The 19,418-nt window shown below is 34.0% G+C and overlaps 2 protein-coding genes and 1 non-coding gene across 3 annotated transcripts; 1 reads left to right on the forward strand and 2 right to left on the reverse strand.

Moving 5' to 3' along the window:
• The first annotated feature begins 10 nt into the window (after positions 1-10).
• On the forward strand, positions 11-2,577 carry LOC118055522 (RING-H2 finger protein ATL2). Its single transcript, XM_035067442.2, has one exon. The coding sequence runs from the start codon at positions 985-987 to the stop codon at positions 1,765-1,767; it is 783 nt and encodes a 260-aa protein (XP_034923333.1). The 5' UTR covers positions 11-984; the 3' UTR covers positions 1,768-2,577.
• A 10,973-nt stretch (positions 2,578-13,550) lies between these two features.
• TRNAI-UAU (transfer RNA isoleucine (anticodon UAU)) lies at positions 13,551-13,624 on the reverse strand. Its single transcript has one exon. It is a non-coding gene; the product is annotated as a tRNA-Ile (tRNA).
• Positions 13,625-14,636: 1,012 nt separating this feature from the next.
• Positions 14,637-16,600, reverse strand: LOC118055561 (zinc transporter 6, chloroplastic). Its single transcript, XM_035067520.2, has 2 exons — positions 15,780-16,600; positions 14,637-15,170 (listed from the first exon to the last, which is right to left on the reverse strand). Exons 1-2 carry the CDS (start codon positions 16,470-16,472, stop codon positions 14,856-14,858), a joined length of 1,008 nt encoding a protein of 335 aa, XP_034923411.1. The 5' UTR covers positions 16,473-16,600; the 3' UTR covers positions 14,637-14,855.
• Between the last annotated feature and the right edge of the window lie 2,818 nt (positions 16,601-19,418).

Genomic DNA, 19,418 nt, shown 5'->3' on the forward strand with positions numbered 1-19,418 from the left:
AGCGTATTTCGAGGTCGAATCCGATTATTTTTTAAAATTTCTTACACCCTAATCCGAGATTATCGTCAAAGCACTGCCCCTCAATCATGCATGCCAATGGGCGTAGCACGTACTTCCTGATGGTTCACAGCAGGTTGGCTGCTCTGCGTCCCTGCCAACGCCGTTTTAGTTCTAAATCATTGCTGGATTTCTGGCTGTTGATTGAGTGCCGTAGCAGGATGTTGACTTGCTGACTTTTGGATCTGATGTTAATAGTCCAACTTGAGTAGGAGCCTTAGCATGTCACAGGTAATTGGCCATTGCCTCCGAGACAGGTCAGAGGTCACGAGCCTACACCCAACGCTAAAATTGATATCTAGCCCGGAAACATGCAGAGAAAAGGGGGGTGCTGACTGGTAGTAGTGAAGCAGCGGTGGGACCCCCGAACACAAAATTTGACGCCCAAGACCAGTTAGGCCCCTACCAAGTCAACAAGAAAGACATGAAAAGGATGGCATAGTTGAGATATTAGATCTCCTTTTTCATCTTGGGATCCCTACCTCCCTATTAAACAATTAAAATAGGCACATGAAGCCAATAACCCCAACCTCTTCTGCCGTCGCCTTCACGAGTCCTCCATTTCGACTTTCTTCTCTTCTTTCCCATGCAGGAGTCCCATTAGCTCCTTGGATAAAGGGATCCTTTTTGACTTCAAAGTACACTGTAGACATTAGACACACTCTTGTTTTATTGCTGGCTAATACACGCAAGTGTTCCAGAACACATTGCCCGTAATCTAATCCTCAATCAACGACTTCATTTTCACGTTGATGTCTTCTTTATATATTTTAATCCCTACATTGAAGTGGTGGTGGTGGTAGCAGATTCCATTGGTACCTAGTTGTCTACAAAAAAAGATCATTCTATACTGTTCATGTGTAAATATATATCCTCAACCTTTTCTCTTCTACAGACATCTCTCTTTAAACCCCAAAAAACACAGCAATGCCAAGTGCTGTCGAATCACCAGAGCACAATCCAATGAGTCATCTCATCAACAGCATATCTTCGTATGACAGCAACATAATGCTTGCTGCAGTTATATCCCTTCTTTTAGTAATCCTCTTTGTGTTGCTTCTCCACATCTATGCCAAGTGGTTCTTGGCACAAGCTCGCCATAGAAGAAGATCAAGTTCTGTGTCTGTGTCTCACGTTCTGCGTGCTTCAAGATTCCACCATTTCCATAATTTCACTGTTGACACTACTTTCTCCACTTCCCCTTCAAAGGGTCTTGATAGATCAGTCATTTCTTCAATTCCATTGTTTGTTTACAAAGCAGAAGAGTGTAAACAAGGCTTAGAGTGTGTCATTTGCTTAAGTCCCTTTGAGGAAAATGAGGTTGGCAAGAGCTTGACAAAGTGTGGTCATGGTTTTCATGTTGAGTGTATTGATATGTGGCTGAATTCTCACTCTAATTGTCCTGTTTGTAGAGCTCCTGCTGTGGGTGATGACAACGACACTGCTATTGATGATCTCAAGTCCACGGAGGTGAGTAGGGAGTCAACAGATGAGAGGGGCTTGAGTGATGTTGGGGCTTCTAGATTGGAAATTGTCACTGATTTTTCAAATTCTGAGAATGAGAATGGAAATGTTGTGGTAAATCGTGATTGTTTATCAGAATCACCATCTACTTCTTTGTCTTTGAGTTCTTCTTTGAAGAGAATGTGTAGGAATAGATCAGAAAGCAAGGTATTCCCATCAATTAATGCAACTGAACTGGATGCTTGAGAGATTGTCTATGTTCGCGCAGAATGTTTGCATTCCACATTGTATAGATCTTTTGTAAGTTGATATATCATATAATTTTTTTAAAAAAAACCAATTGCCATTACTCGTCGGGTCATGTAATCTTGAACTGTTTGATCGATTGTCACTTGATTCTCTTTCTTGAACATCTCTTGAATCTTCCACCATGTAAAGAAAACACAGCTCAATAATCTTGGCCTTTTACGGGTTAGTTCTAAAATTGGTCACACTCATTGTTAGCTGAAGAAAACAGTAGTTTGATCAAAGAACTGGCGTGCACCATATCTGCCTGTGATCCGAAAGTTATGTGCTTAGCACAGGGCATCGCAAGGGAAGAATCTTGACTGAGCTGTAGCTGGTTATGGAGCTGTGTGTGGAGCATGGCTGTATCCCTGACACATAATTGATGCATGGGGCTAAATCCGTATCATGTCTGATGAGTAAATGAAAAAGGGGGTCTTATTTCCATCACCAATTAAGAGGTGGGCCTATATGGAGAGGTAAGAGAGGACAAATTCTCTTGTAAAGTCTTCCATGGTTTCTGCTTGGTGTTTTGGAGACTTGCATAGTTGCATTAAACAAATGGCTACATAAGAGCGATGTACAAGCTTGGCCTCCCTTGTTGGTTTGTGTTTAGCTCACAAATCCAAGAGGTCAAGGCTAACGCAAGAAACCAGAAATGTGTACGCTTTCCGTTGATTAGAGCTTCTGGCTTAAATTTGTGTCATCCAGATTTCAGAGCTCGGCTCAATTTGTTGTTTAGGTAAGAGACAGTGGATATATGATCTGTCGTTATCGGTAGCAGGAAAAAAAACGAAGAAAGAAAGAAAAAGAATTATACGAGCCTTCTTATAATGTGTAGAAAAAGTTTCTCAAAAATGCTTTTTTAACGTGATATGAAATATGTAATATAATTTTGGATCATAAATATAAATTATAAAATCATAAAAAAAATATTTTAATTAATTATATATTAACAATTTCAGTCAAGTAATAAATAATAATATAACACAATTAAAATAAAAGTGAAGTAAACAATACAAATATCCAAATAACTTGAAATATATAATTCAAAATAAAATTTCATATATGATTTAAATAACTTAAAAATACAAAAAAAAAAAAAAAGATTAAACAACTATGTTTTATTGATAGAGTTTCAGAACATTTTTTAGATGACTAATTTTGAAACATATTGCAGACAACTAATGAGATGATACAATATTCTTAGGTATATCACCAACTTCAAAAAAAATTAATAGAGACCAATACAGTGAATCCGTGACAACGAGAACAAAAACATACAAAATGATATCAATTTAATCTCATGCCACCTCACCTTCCACCTTTTTTATGTTAGTAACAAGTCCCAAAAATAATGTCCAAATATTCCACCAATCAAGACATGTATTTCAAGTTCTCTCTGAATCTTTATCGTCTCTCTTTGTAGTTAATAAATGGTTAGTCTAAGACACAATATTTCTCTCTATATAAGTATTTCTATATCTTATTTTACTCTTTTGATTCATCACTATCTACCTCTATCTTCTCATGGTTTTGATCCTCCGATCATGCTTTCCCAGCCTAAAATATAATATTTCTCTCTATATAAGTATTTCTATATCTTATTTTACTCCTTCGATTCTTCATCATTTACCTATGTTTTCCCATGGTTTTGATACTCCGATCAAGCCTTCCTAGTCTAAAATACAATATAAGGCTTTTCCATACCCAAGATCCTCTAATGCTGATATTAGTCTGCTAAGATTGAAAATTTGAGATTTGGGCAATGGGGAAAAGGGAGATTGGGGAGTGGGGACTATGTAGTGGAGTGTCAAGGGACTCAGACAAGAAGATAGTAAATTTTTAAAATTTTGTGGGTTAAAACTCGAAATCGGCCAAACTTGTAAAATCAATCCGAGTTTGACCGATTTTGAATTTTAACCCAATTTAACACGTTATATATATGTTAACTTGTAAAATCGTAAGATTTTAAGAGTCAACTCGTGATTTTAACAACCTTGATATAGACAATTTCAACACAGTAGTTTTCCTTTCTATAACTTCAAATCTCACCTTTTTTTTCATATCCTTATCCCTTGAGCCGCAACAATATTAATGAATCTTCTAATAGAAATGATGCACTATTACACGCACTCTCCTGCAAATTCCCTATACACAAATGAACGAGTTTATTCGGGTCCTCAAATACAACAATTTTGCAAACAAGCCCTTATATAGGCAAGAAATCTCGTCATCTTTCTATCGCGTTTTTCCCTCGTTCAAATTGGAAAATACAACAACTAGAGATCACAAATTAAAGATATTTTTATCAGATTTGGTCCTTATTCTTTTGATTACTATTTATTTTATTTGAATTAATTTAAATTTTATTATCTTTAATTTCTTTATCAGCCAGATTTGGTGCACATTCTTTTGATTACAATTTATTTTATTTGAAATAATTTATGAAATTATATTTTTTTTTCAATTTCATCATCTTTTAACTTTTTTTATATATCAAATTTCATTTCTATACTTTTCATTGCTATTTGTTTTATTTGAAATAATTGATGAAATTGATTATTTATAATTTCATCCTCAAACTTTTTTATCTTTCAGATTTGGTTTCTATTCTCTTAATAAACTTGAAAAAAAATTAAAACATTAATAAATTATTTCCCAACTTATTTTTCATGGCATAGCCAAACACCAAAAAATATTTTTCAATTTATTTTTTATAACATTGCAAAACATCATAAAATAATTTTCTTTCTAGAAGTTTACTTTCTAAAAAAAAAAAAAATTATAGCAAACAAACAAGTCTAAGTTAGTTTTAACTTTTGACTTTTAAAAAAGTTATTAATAAATTTGGTTAGAAATAACATTTGATTTATGGGTTTTAACTTATATCTTTTGTTTTTTAAAAAAAAATAATTGAAGTCGCTTATACCAAATGTATTTCTAATTTAATTAAGGTCATTTTTAATTTATTTGGATGAATTGAAAACTCAACATTTATATTACAAGAACTGAAAATCCTTACATACACTTTAATGCTAAAAAATCAAGTTTTATTATGCAAAGTAATGGAAAAAAGCTATTGAATTAAATGCACCAAGCAATACAAAAAGAATTCAAATACAAATTACAGGCATCATGATTGAAAAAGAAATTGCACAAGTTGAATGGGTTGAAGAGGGCAGGGTTCCTCTATAAACTCTTCTAGCTGAAATTGATTATTTTTCTTATATAATTAGAACTATTTATGGGGTATTAGGTATAAAGATTTGAATATTTATAGTCAAGGAATAGGAAACCCTTACTTAACTTGTCTTTACATTTTATTCATGGATAGAACAAAAAATGATAATTCTTTTATTTTTTTGGTATTTTTTACTAATTTTTTTTAATTATGACTCTATATCTTTCATAAATTATATCAAACAAACAATAAAGACAAATAATTTTACTCTGGAGACAAAACATGTGTGTGGTATCACCTTTTCTTTTATTTCTTTCCCTTTTTTTATACAAAAAATAGATTCAAAACTCCAAATCTTTTAAAATAAATGAGTATTGTTATTATTTGAGCTACAAACTAATTTATTATGTAGCATAACTAAAAACCTTCAACCATAGATTTCAATTTCGGAGTGGAACATTATTATTGTTATTATTGTCATTATTATTATTATTATTATAAGACAATCAGAAAAAGAAAACAGTGCAACACGTTAATTTATTATTATTTTTTTAAAATTATAAGATAAAGTTAACCTTTAATTATTTAACCTAGCCGGCCAATGACATGAAAAAATAAATTTAATAAAATTGCACCTAGATTTATTATCAATGAAAATATAGTAATGGTTGTTTTTAAAATATTTTTTGTTTAGAAATACATCAAAATAATATTATTTATTTTTTAAAAAAATTATTTTCAATATTAACATATTAAAAAAATCCAAAATTATATAAAAAAATAATTTAAAGCAAAAAATAATTTTTGAAAGAGCTTTAAAAAACCCATTTCATGAAGATGTAAACAGTGGTAGAAATTACATTTCAAAATATTTTTCGTTTGAAAAAAAGATTAAAATATTTTTTATTTTTTAAAATTTATTCTTGACATTAACACATCAAAACGATTCAAAATTATATAACAAATTATTTTAAAGCAAAAGATTAAAAAAAAAAAAAAGCAGTTACACACATCTACTGCATCTGCACTTTATAAACACGTTTTCTTTAAAATCTATTCACATTTCATTGTAAACACTAATGACCAGACAATAATACATGATCACAATGGTAGATCAAACCAATTCACTTGTTTTTTCTATTGTTTTATATAATACTCCATATTTTGACCAAGCTAGTACTCTCTTAATTTTTCCCATGAGCATCTAATGAAGATTTATATATATATATATATATATATGTGTGTGTGTGTGTGTGTGGATATTAGCGAATAATATAAATTATATTTTAAAAACCTCAACAAATGAAGTGTTGGTCTAACGGTTAAGACATTGTTATATCCCTGCAAGTGTGAGAACACAAGTTCGATACCCAGAAAGTACAATTATTGGGAGGGGTGGCCACGAACCCCGAACGGGATTAGTCTCATCTTTTAAAAGGATGTGAGGATACTCGGGTAAAAACAAAAAAATATATATATCTTGGGACCTCACCTAACAACTTAAGTTATTGGGTTGAATTGGTTCTTTGACATAATATCAAAGCCTTGATGACCAAACGATCAAGAGTTTGAATCTCACAATTCTTATTTATTTAATAAAAATTAAGTAAAAAATAATATAGATTTGTACAAGTTTCAAGTTCAAAGAGCTTTTACTTGAGAGGATATGTTAGAAATTAATATAAATCATATCTTGGAACCTCACATAACAATTTAAGTTATTGGGTTGAATTGGTTCTGACAAGATAAAACAAACTATATACAACACAACAATTACACATTACAAATTATCAATTATTAATAAGATCTAAATTAGAAGTATTGAGTTTCCTACCACATACTCTAGGGAGTATCATTTCAAAACCCTTTCACAATTGAGCCTGAAAGAAAGTTTATATCCAACAAAAATATTTATTTCAATATAGGAGAAAGTTGATTGTATTACCTCAGAGATATTCTTAGAAAGAGTTTGGTCTCCGGGTACTGTTAAAGAGAGGGGGTCTTGAGCATGTATCACTAACTTAACTGGTTCTAGATTAACAATATCTTTTATATCTTTAAATACCAAGTTCATCCATTTCTTTTTTTTCAATAAATGTCTCCTTCTAGAAAGGAGAAATAGATAATGGTCCTGAAAAATAACAGTCAGGCTCTAAGAAAATAACATCTATGGTCATATACATACATCAAGTAGATGGATGATAACATTGATATCCTTTCTTATGTGTTCTATATCCTAAAAAAACATATCAAACAACATATAGATCTAGCTTGGTGTGCTGATTTTTATTATTGTGGACAAATATAACACAACAAAAATCCCAAGGGGTAAGCATTAATACGTACAAAAGGGGTTGGTATATGGATAAGGCTTATAATGGAGTCTAAAAATCTAACACTCTTGAGGAAATTTTGTTCATAAGGTAAACTATGGTAACAACAACTTCGTTTTAAAGATAACGAGGCACATTTGCACCAATAAGAAGTGCCCTAGCGGTCTCTAGAACATGCCCATTTTGTAAGTTTTGCTATACCATTTTGTTGAGGTTTTTGGACATATGAAGTTTCATGTAGTACTGGTGGGAGCTGATTATCATATTCCCTACAATTATATGTGTGAAGAATTTGAATCTTACATGCAAATTGAGTTAGAACCATGTCATGAAACATCTTAAATATATTGAATACCTTTTCTTTGTTTTTCATCAAATAGAGCCAAGTCATACAAGTACAATCATAAATAAAAGTAACAAACCACCGAATACCATATAAGGTAGAAACTAGTGAACGTCCTCAAACATATGAATGAATCACAGTAAATGGTGTAGTACTCCTATGAGAGTTAGTGGATATGAAATCCAATGAATTTTAGCTAAGATGTATGTATCACACTTAAAATCCAAACAATTCATGTATTGAAATAAACTAGGAAACATATACTTTAGAAAATTGAATGACGCATGTCTTAACAAGACATGCCATAACCAAATATATTTTTATCGGGCATATGACGATCCTTGCATACTGTTTGCTCTACCAATACTAGTCATCAACATAGTAGAGCCCTTCTCTTTTAATACCATGATCAATGATCTTCTTGGTAAGAATATCTTGAAAAATATAAAAAGTTAGATACATTAACACACAACATTATAATTCTTCAGTGACTTGTCAAACCAACATTAGTTTGTTTGATAATGATAAAACAAGTAATATGTGAAATAAATAAAGAGACTACAATTGTTCCAGCTCCTATAACTAGGTAAGTCATAATATTAGCATTAGTAATACATAACCGTTTGGGTGTTAAAGTGATAGTTAAATCTTTCTCATCATATACATGTGATTTGTGACTCCTAAATAAATGATCCAATCACTACAATCATTATGATATGTACTAAGAAAAGCCAGAGCACAATTATGAATTACTAAAAGTTTCTTCAAATAAAAAATTTAGAAAATCTACCATTGGCTTAACAACGAGTTCAGATTCAATGTTCAAAAGCTACCCAACCTCCTTTTTTCATTCTGTTTTTTTTATTTTATAAATCCTCCCACCAATCTAGATATCTATGTAGTTTAAAGCATGTGTCAAATGTTGGAATTGCATATTAGTGCCCCTGATTCGGGCTTTTAGCACTGGTTTGTGAATTTTTTTATTTTGCAAAAAGGTCCCCCCTATTCTACATGTATCTTTCTAACATGCATGATTTCTAGACTGCCTATTCCTATGTTAATTCCACCTTTCTTTTTTAAAAGAGCATACGTTTGCTTCACCATGGGTGGTGGCTATTGCTAAAGGATGTTTGCTCTCACATTGTCTAACCGGTTGTCCAACTCATCTAAGAAGGTATACACCCTATCTTCATGTTGAATAGTGTTATATTATTTCATATCATGTTCACACACTATAGGATTAGGCATGTAAAAGTTAATTTCTCTTTATGGCCTTTGGAGGCTATTATAGTAGCTTTCTAGAGTTTTTTTTTTCATTTTGTTTCAATTGTGTGATTTTTCTCTTTAATTTGTAGACTTGAGATGTTTTTGAACTATCAAAATAAATAGTGGTAATAGAGTCCCATACTGATTTGGTAGTAAAAGATCTAATAAAATTGTTGATCAAATAGGATTTTATGAAATTGATCAACCAACTCTTAGTAATGAAATTTTTTGTTCTTCATCATCTAAAAGTTAGGCATGTAAGTGCTAGTTAGAACCTAATTTGTCTTCCCCGAAGATGTATATCTCCATAATTTAGGATCATAAAGTATAATTAGTATTGTTTAGTTTGATGCCAATCTGGGAAGCAGAGTAGTCTGGTGTTTGAGTCTGTATTTGAGGAAGAATTTGGTCTATTTTTAAGTGATATTATCTATGATATATGTAGAAGTGAGTTTTACAAATAAGTCTTTGTATTTTGTCATGGTCGAAGGCAGGGCAAAAGAAGTGATGAAGAATTGTCTCATCGTTATTGATATACTCTTTGTTATTGAGAAAACAACAACAGGAGTCAAAACTCTTTCATTTAATGAAATTGTGTGTAGTTGTACTCCCCTAACTAGGGGTCAAGTATATTTGACCTCCTCTAAAGTGATCGTAGGTGTTGTCACCTGCTTTAAAATGAGGAGGGTCTACACCCTTGTGGAGCTTGGTATTTAAGTCCTAGTTGTAAATGCTCATGTGGTGGCATTCTCTCTACCTCAATTTCCAACCTTGCTGAAATAGGCTACAATAGTTAGGCCCTCTACTTGAGTTGTTCTTGGGGGAGCTAAGTACAAGGATAACTTTTTCCAACCGAGCTCCATTTAATTTCCCTACTTGACTATGAGGAAACACAGCTTATAAAAGCTGTTGTTAATGATAGGTTAGGCATTGGCGAGGCAGACCTTGAGGTGGTGAGACTGTTGAAAAGGATTATCACCATCCTATTAAACATCTCAATGATGTCTGATGAGAGCTATAACCATCATTTAACTTTAACTAGTCAAATAACATTTAATATAAGACATTTTCTCATTCACTTTTTTCTTAGTGTTATGACTATTATTCCTAACCTATAATTTTTAGCAGACCTTTACGATGTGCGTCCATTTTAGAAGGTGTTGGATGAAAAAAAAAAAAATCATACGAGGGAGATCATTGCCATAAACAAGGTGAACCGAGTTGCTTTTGAGTAGCTAAATGAGGAAAAAATTATTTTAGAAGCTAAACTAAAAAGCCTTGAGACGGATTATGTAATGCTAAAAGAACAAATACAATGCTTTGTTCTTCAATTTTGCTTCAATGATAAAGTGCTTTAAGTCATCTATAACCAAGTTGATTCCCTAAAACGGTTTTTAAATTAAAGACCAAGAAATAAAGTTTGAGGGCTGAATTTTTTGTTGCTATGAAAAAAGCCCAGAGTTCTTGGGCCCAGCTGGAGGATTTAAGGAACTCTCTCAAAGAGTTTTAAGGATTTTTTAGGAGATCTGCAGCTTTGATAGAGGCAGTTGGGGACAAGATATTCCTTGTAATGTATGATTTGCATTTCTTCAATCAATCAAAAGGAATGTAAGTGGATTTTAAAAACACATTTCATCTAGTCTTGGTACCTGACTTTACAGAAGTATTCCCAATCAGGGATGCTACTGCTTAACATAGGGAATATCTAGTTGAGGAGCCTAGGCTAGATATTTAAGTCTCCTTCCCCCTTTCCCTTATTAATATACATATCCCTGATTTTGAGGGGCTTATTAATATGACGTTTTCATTTTATAAAATTTTTATTCTTACATATTTCTTTGTTTAGTTGCGTGTGGGTCCTACACTCAAAATAAACATTCCATGTGGGGTTCAAAACCCTTATAAAAGCTTTGAAATTTTGTATAGGTCTAACACTCGCACATAGGAAAATATTTATCAAATTCAAACTTGAATGGGTCTAACGTCCACAATAAGAATTTCATATAGGGGTCCATAAACCTTTAAGAAACTATTAAAAAATTATGAGTTTGACACCCAATTATAGGAAAATATTTATCAAATTTTAACCTTAAACCATCTAACCTTAATTAAGATTTAGAAGGGATTTGTTCCCTGCTTGGAATCGCGCAGGAATCTTGGTTTTAGTTGTATGCCTATTAATCCAGATGAATCTGTATTGGATTGTTAAAAACTGTTAGGCAGGAGGTGGTGATTAATGTTGGTGTCCTTAGATGAAATATTGTTGTAGAGGTGATTTACCCCATTATTGGAAGGTCGTGAGGCTGTTACCCAGAAGAGATGTCACGGCAATCTCATCCTTAGAAAGTTGTGCAATCACACTAGAGAGACTAAGTTGATTCATTTCAAGGTAAATTATGAATCGCACTAGAGATATTGTGTTAATCCTATTCTTGGAAGTTTGTGAGGTCGTTGCTTTGGATAGATGTCGCGTCAGTGCTATATTTAAAGAGTTATGCAATTGCTTTAGGGAGGCTTCAGATCCATCCCTTCTAAGGTATATTGTGCAATTACACTGAAGAGACTGAGTTGATTCCTTTAAAGGTAAAATGTATAATCGCACTAAAAAGACTTAGTCTATCCTATCCTTGAAAAGTTATGAGGTTGTTTTCTTGGTAAATTGTGCATTTGCACTAGAGAGACTGATTTCATCTCATCTTTAAAGGTTGTGAGGTCATTATCCTAGATAGATGTCATGTTAATCTCATCCTTAAAGAGTTGTACAATTGCACTATGGAGGCTTCAAATCTATTCCCCCCAAGGTAAGGTAAATTATACAATCGCACTAAAAAAACTAAGTGCACCTCATCCTTGAAAGGTTGTGAGGTTATTGCACTGAATATCACTTAGAGAGAAAAAGACATTGTTATTATGAATAACTTAATTCTTATATAAGAAACTTACATTTCTAATCATTGACCAAGTTATATCTTTGTTGCCCTTTGAGACGTAAATGTCTTAATGAAATTTCTTTTAAGACTATAATCTCGACTTTGAAAGAGAAAGGGGTAGAGTTTCTTCATTAGATATCCTCTAGATGGTAGAAAAATGGATCTCACATGTTTTACAGTTTGAACCAATATTCCACTTATACTTGTTAAAAGCTTTCTAAAATCTCGAGGTTCCAACTATATTCATGAAGTTGGCAAACATCTAGCCTAAATTTGGATTAAGCCCATGAGAAAGTGGAAAAATCATACTAACTTAGGGCGATCAAATTGTTGCTTAGCCTTTCCTTTTCATTGAATATTTTTTAAAGCTCTAATGGAACACTTGTGTCAACAACTGCAGAAAGGCCCATGACACATCCCTTTGCAGGAGTGTTTTGATTATTTGTCTTGGATGGTGATTGGGGACATCGATTAACTAGTTCTTGAATAACAATCAATAGCTTTTTGATTAGTTTTCCATAGACAACGCTATTGATTATGTTTTGGATAATTAATTAATCTTTTAATTATAATAATTTGATATATTTTTTCTAGCCAAGGTAGTTAGAGTCTAATATATGTAAAAGATTTATTTTTATGATTTTAAAAAACTCTTTAATATTTAAGTACGATTGGATTCATCATTTGATCGAGCTCAGGGATGTTGTATTTAGCTAGTCTAAAAATTAAAATAAAATAAATAAATATAAAGATAAAGATAAAATATGTTAATCAATGAGTAAATATACCGATATACGGACAAACAAGCAAGCCACGAGACAAAGCAGCTTTATCACCAAGCAAGCAAGCAAAGGATCATGAAAACATTGACTTCTGTGCACATTAATGGTAAGGCCAAAAAATGATAAAAAGAACAACACTGTTTAAGTAACTCACTTTGTCCTTGTGCAGTAAAAAAGTTTGGATGAACATTATTATTGACTGGGGCATTCACAAACACAGAAAAAGAAAGAACAAAAATTTTCCTATTATGATTTCAACTTCCATATTATCACTTAAGGCTCTACCAAGCACCAGAAATAATTTTGATAATTAAGAACATGATATAAACAAACTTTGAATCCACATACTCCAAACATGGATTTAACAACTAAAAGAGAAAAGGGTAAACAAGGAAAGAAAATACCTCAAGTTGTGATCATTGATGAAGACAGGATTTATTATTTTGATTGTTCAAACTTTCACACACGATCGAACTCGCACTAGGAAGGAATCAATCCAAAAAAATATATATTTTAAGTGTATTCTACGATCTTACAGATAAATTAATCATGTATTTTACGATCATGTGGCACTGATTAATTCTTTTCTGGAAATCATGCAGAGCCTTTTTTTTTTTAGCCTCATGTAGCCCTATTTAAAACCTCATGTGGCACATTTCTTAGCCCAGTAGCGTCAAAATACACCATCACCTTTTGATACTTCACCTGTTGAATTTTCAGATCAAGGAATTTACTTGTATCCCAGGATTTGATATGGGTTTGAGATCGTAATGGCTTGTGATGATCATGGAACTTATGTTACAAGATGGGCCCAAAATACAATTATATTTAGGAAATGGGCTCTCAAAATAGGATAAACAAATTGAAAAAAAGGTACCGTTAAGGTAAAGTCTTGGGTAGTAGAGATGGTCCCGGCGGGGCTCGAACCCGCGACCTTCGGCTCATAAGACCAACGCTCTAACCAACTGAGCTACGGGACCAATACGGGGAAAAGGTTCCAACTAAAATATATCAACAAATAAATACGGTCCAAACTCTTTTTTAAAGCCTCTATTCAGTTTTCAACTCAAGTTATTTTTTCCTATTTCTCCCTTACATGATCAATTCGTGGTCCACTGGCCGAAGGTTGAAGAAAGCTGACGGACCAATCACATTCTTGGTGAGCTTAGACTCGGTTCATCGTAGGGTTCTTATGTCCTAATAATATGAAAGAAAGGAAAAGGAAGAACGGCGAATGCTCAAGCTCAACAAAACAAATCAATATTTCTCTAGAGAGGGAAAAGAAGAAGAAAAAGCATACCCGGAGGCCCTCCTTTTCCAATCATCTGTCGGCACGTAGCTTTGATATAGACTAATAGTGGAACACGGAGTCATTTTGAGATCTTCCAGTCACGACCAGCACTGAGATTTTTGTTTTTTTTTTTTTTGAAAAAAACAGCACACCATTCCATGAGTAAAAAGAAAACAATCCAAGGTGTTTCAATTTAATAGTGGGTTTCTGACGTATTCGTCATGTCTGCACTCTGATCAGCATTTTTGTCCCAATCATCAGGCCATTTGCTCAGCGTAGGAACGAACTGAAACAAATTAACCAGGAACGTTAGAGAGCCCATAAAGGAAATGCCCAATATCATCACCAACGAGCATTAACGCTTCCTTTTCTGCTTGATTATGCAGACATGAGACATACGAAACCGGTGCAGAACAAGCAGAAGCCAAAGGAGTAGCAAAGAGGTGCATGGAAGGCTTGGAAGTGGTTCGGTAGTAAATTTATGTGATCTGGTGATATTTCGGACACAGCCGATATAGATGGTGAATTTCATTGATCAATTAGTGACAAAAATTAGTACTGGAACATCAGGAAATTTAATGATCTTCGCAGTTCTTTAATTAGTAGCACTCCTCCACTTGTTTGGCATGGAAGGGCACTACGTTGTAGAAAGGTGTATGCTATAGCATTCTCTGGCTAAATCAACGACACATGAAAGAAAATTGTCAAGTAACTTGCCTAGCTCCATTTTTTGAAACCAAATGGCCGCAGGACACCACATTTTATGAATTATACACCTTGATAGTTACATGCTAGAGAAATTATACAGCAGAAATGACTGTGTCTCGTTAAAAACGATTTGGATGTTTTGAACTAAGTACATGCTCCCTTCTCATTACTCTAATGTTTGGCCTTCAGAAACAAAAGCACAAAAGGAATTTTTAAGCCCAAAGAGCAAGGATTGACATTGAAGTAGAGCCAAGAGCTAGTGCGATGAACGATGCCTTCTTCAACCATGAAGCAGAACTCATAAACTTGTTATGGAAAAAATCAGCAGCTATCAGATCAACAAGACCCATGTATACAAGTACACCTGAGGATAATGACCCCAGTAATCCTTCCATAATCAAGGCATTGGGGTTACTGTCGTCATAACCAGTCATTGAAAATATGATCATCCCTAACACTATCCCCATCGGCGTAGTCACTGCAAACATAAAACACATGTAGGCCACTGTTCCAAAGCTAAACCCTGCCTGCAATTTATCACCATTACTTCAACAATCAGATTCATAGCAAAAATGAAACTTCCAAAAAGAAGTGTACCCAATTTATGTTGGCATGTTCTGACGACAAACTTTCTTCTAAATAAAATCAATAGCAATGAAGAAAGTAGATAAAACTAAACCCAATTTATGGTGGCATGTCCACTTTATTGTCCATTGTTCATGAGGAAGGACTCATTAATTCTCGCACCGACTGCCATGTAAAATTCTATAAACTAAATAAGCACACCCAGTCCCTCATGATTTACTTACTAGCTACATATTCTATAATCACCATGCTTACATTAAATGTGTAAACTAGAAGCTCGCAGTCGTCGAAGGAAAAGGAAAAGGTGGTTGAAGAAATGAAAGACAGTCGGTTACAGAAAGAAAGACATGCAAGAGCCTACACTTACAAATCACCCCAGTTCAAGCCCACGAACAGAGACCTTTTCTTATCACAATAAGGAATAAGAAGGTAATAAACTAAACCACGGCATATCATTAAACTTCACGAATTACAAAACCCACAAGTTAATTAATTGATGAGTGCCAACCGTATCAGAGGTTAGATTGATAAAATGATTAAGAGTAATTTACCTGAGCAATGCAGCCACCAAGACCCATCCCTTCAAAAATCTGATGAAAAGCAAGAGCAGTAACAAGTGGTCTGATAGTACACTTATTTTGTGACATACCCATAGTAACTCCAATTATCACCGAATGAAAAATAATCCCAATCTCCAACACCTGAGACACCAGCCTCTGCTTTACCTTCACCAAATCCACCTCTCCCATGATCTCCACCTTAACCGACTTGTCACTCTCTTTCTTTCGCACCATTTCCTCCTGTATCCCAACAACCGTGTACTGTCCGTTACCGTTACCGTGCCCGTGCCCTTGGCCATGTTGCTCCAAGCGTGCACTTGCAGCTAAATCAACCAAAAGAGCCAATAAAACCCCGATCAAAGTAACTAAACCAGCGAAAGGAAAATCTTTCCAAGGATGTTTTGATGCTACCTGGCAATCAGATAGTGCATCGTAAGCGTCGGGGAGTACGTGAACTAATGAAGTGGAGAGGATCACACCTGCGGCGAAGCACTTGATTATCAGAGTTGCCTTGTCGTAGAGGGCTTTTCCGTGGAAATAGCGAGCTAAGAGAACGGGAGAAGAGATGCCAATTATGCTTGTAAAGAAGATTATTAAGATGGAGATTAGTTTTAGGTGGGTTGCAGCTTGCGTGTCTCTGCAGGTTGCGGAGCGGGTTGCGTCGATCAAGCAAGCTGCTGCCATGGAAAATAATGGTGTTTTGATTGAGAAGAAGTTTGAAGGAGAAATGTGGTGGGGTCGCTCTGTCCTGGGTGTTTGTGGACTTGGAGGGGGGAAGATTTGGAAGTTTACAAGACAAGGCGTTGCCGTGTGTGGACTGGATTGTCACAACTTTGAAAGGGTTGGTTGCCTGTGGGACAGGTTTCTTAAAGAAGGGTGGGGATTGATGGGGTCCACTTCTGAATGAACGGTGATGCTCGTATAGAAGCTTTTTGCGTTGGTGCGATGCGTGTGTTTCCAATCTTTGATCTTGCTGTTCTTTTGTAGAATTAGCTTTGTGCAATTTCCTTGAAAATATTTGAGTGCTGTTTTTTCAGATTATCAAGGAACTTGAAATATGAACTGCTGGTAGATTTTAGAATACAGGTTTTTTATCAGCGACGGAGGAGGTGGTAGCAGTTTGATAGGAAAAAACAGAATTAAATTAATAAAGTATATTATTAAAAAATATATTTATTTAAAATAAAAATTAGTATACTATTTTATATTTAAATACTAAATATAAAAAAAAATTTAAATATTTTGTAGGGATCGTCCCTGCTTGCCCTCCCTGATAAAAATATGGGAAAAAGCCTAGCATACTTAAATAATTGCGTCGAGAGTATGTACGGACTTCGGTAAAAATATTTAAAGAGAAAGAGAGGGAGGAGAAGAACATTTTTGTCCGTGTAAAGTATTCCAAAAAAAAAAAAAGTTTTAAAAAAGAAAAGGTTGGTAATCATGATATGAAATGTGTAATGAACCACTAGCAAATGAAAGTTAGGTTAAATTAACATTTAATTTGGTAGTATATCATACCATACAAGAGAAAGAGAAAGGTTAGTGTTCACAGAAAGGTATAGGCTTCCACGACTCTAGGCTTTCTTGTAATAGGATATTTGGTTGGATTTTTTCCCCTTAATTTGATTATTTAATTTGAGATTTTTATTTGATTATTAAACTAGTGGTATGTTAAAAAAAATGATATATAAAATAAAAAGAAGATTAGCCATTCCACTATACATAAAGGAGACCCAACTTCGCCTACAAGACAAAAATGTTATAAAATCGATAATAATGAGATATGTAGTATAACAACCACCAATACATTATACATGAGAAAGTTAGGATAATTGTTTTTTTATAAAGTTATGACTAATTTGAGAAAGGATTGTCTTTGGTGTTAAATTACGGTTTCACATAATTTAATTCCTTTCATCTTCATCTTTGTGTCTCGGAAGCATAGTTTTGAAACCGGGTATGATCTAGTGGGTCGATTTAAAGTTAGAATCAGTCGGTTTATAAAAAAAATTAAGAAAATAAAAAACCTGGTGTGACCTGATTGACTCAATAACTTAATTGACCTGGTCAAAAACCTAATTGTAACCCGTTGACTTTTTTTTTTTTTTTTTTTTTAACTTAAAATTACATCGTTATGATTTTTTTTTTTTAAAAATCAATTAACCTGAATGACCTGATGATCTGGACCTTGAATCGGGCCGGGTTTAAAAACTATGCTCGGAGGTTACTTTTAAAATACGGTAAAAAACAAATTAACACCTAGGCACCTCATTAATGGGCCCCCTAGCAGGCCTGCACTCATTAAACAGAGCCAGGGCTGTTTACTTCAAAGCCCAGTGGAATTTGTTGAAAGCCCAAGATTTCTATCTAAAGAATCAGATCCTTGGCCCGTGGTTACACATTCATTTCAAACTTCACAGTCTGACCTTACAAGCTATGAGCCATATCCATGAATTTATACGATGATTTTTATGAAAGAAAGGAGATTTATATGAATACAAAAATGCCCCACCGGGTCCGAGCTTCATAATTTATAAAAATTTTGTATGTCTACGCAATAGATAAGGTTTTTTTTTTTTTTTTTTTTAAAAAAATGTTTGTAGTTTTGTGTTCCTTGTTTTGTGAAACTGCTCGTTATGAACTTGGAGACAGCGTCCACTTTGTGCTTTTGCCACGATGGATTTCAGATAGTCTTCCAGGCCCAAGATCAAAGCAAATAAAGACTCACCATCACTCCAGATTTACAAGGCCCAATATCGATTTAATGGAAAGCAGATTAGGATAATTAGGAGGCCTATGTGCCTGAATCAAAACTGATAGTCTTTGGGCCTAAAATGACTACTTTAGGTCGCTTAGACCGGCCTTCGTCCAGATTTCGTTCGTCAGAATAATTTTTAGTGATATCAAAGCAACAAAAATGGTGGGAGTTTGTCGATTGTCGTGCACGATGTATTCTGCCCAAAGAACTTCCTCTAATCTTTCGGAAATAGTTAGATTAAGGACTCGAATAAATATAGGAAGCTAAAAACCAACCATATAAATTGACCTAATTGCCATGCCCTTGATCCTCACATTCCTCGAAGAAATTACTGGGATGTGTGTGTATGCTAGTTATATCATATCATACATGTTCTAAGAATCGTGATCCATCATAGGTTCTTAAGTGCTCGAACACTAAGAGAAATAATTGAACATCCTTCTCTCTAAGTGGCCAGCATCATTTTTTGGTCTTCTCCTGGTACTGTGGAGCCTGCAGGTTTTCTTGGGGTGGGAAATTATTGAAATCAGACAATCGGACTTATGCGAGTGTATGGATATACATGTGTGCTCTTTATTCTATGGTGAGTTTTGCTGTCTCCCTCTCTTTCATACAAGGATGTAAAAAGCTGTTTGCTAGTAGCTAGCCTCCATGGAAATAACTTAAATAGTCGAGTGCTGGTGTGATGTTCAGAGTCATAATAACACTTTCCGTTTGTTTTTTCTCTTTATTTTCAATTTCTTTTCTTGGCGTGCATGATAAGGCTATGCAAGTGCAAGGAGTGATGTCAATATCTTTGGAATCGTGTGGTGAGTGAGTTTATTTTCTAATACGTTATTATTCAAAATTCCAATCCTAAGTGAGATATTGTG

This window comes from Populus alba, chromosome 1 (genome assembly GCF_005239225.2).
Source record: "Populus alba chromosome 1, ASM523922v2, whole genome shotgun sequence".
NCBI lineage: Eukaryota > Viridiplantae > Streptophyta > Magnoliopsida > Malpighiales > Salicaceae > Populus > Populus alba.

What these genes read in the sequence shown, in the direction of transcription:
- LOC118055522 (XM_035067442.2), top strand. Translation starts at nt 985, where the DNA reads ATGCCAAGTGCTGTCGAATCACCAGAGCACAATCCAATGAGTCATCTC.
- LOC118055561 (XM_035067520.2), bottom strand. Translation starts at nt 16,472, where the DNA reads ATGGCAGCAGCTTGCTTGATCGACGCAACCCGCTCCGCAACCTGCAGA. An exon ending in TTGGTGGCTGCATTGCTCAG is followed by an intron (nt 15,171 to 15,779) that starts GTAAATTACTCT and finishes GATAAATTGCAG; the next exon opens with GCAGGGTTTAGCTTTGGAAC.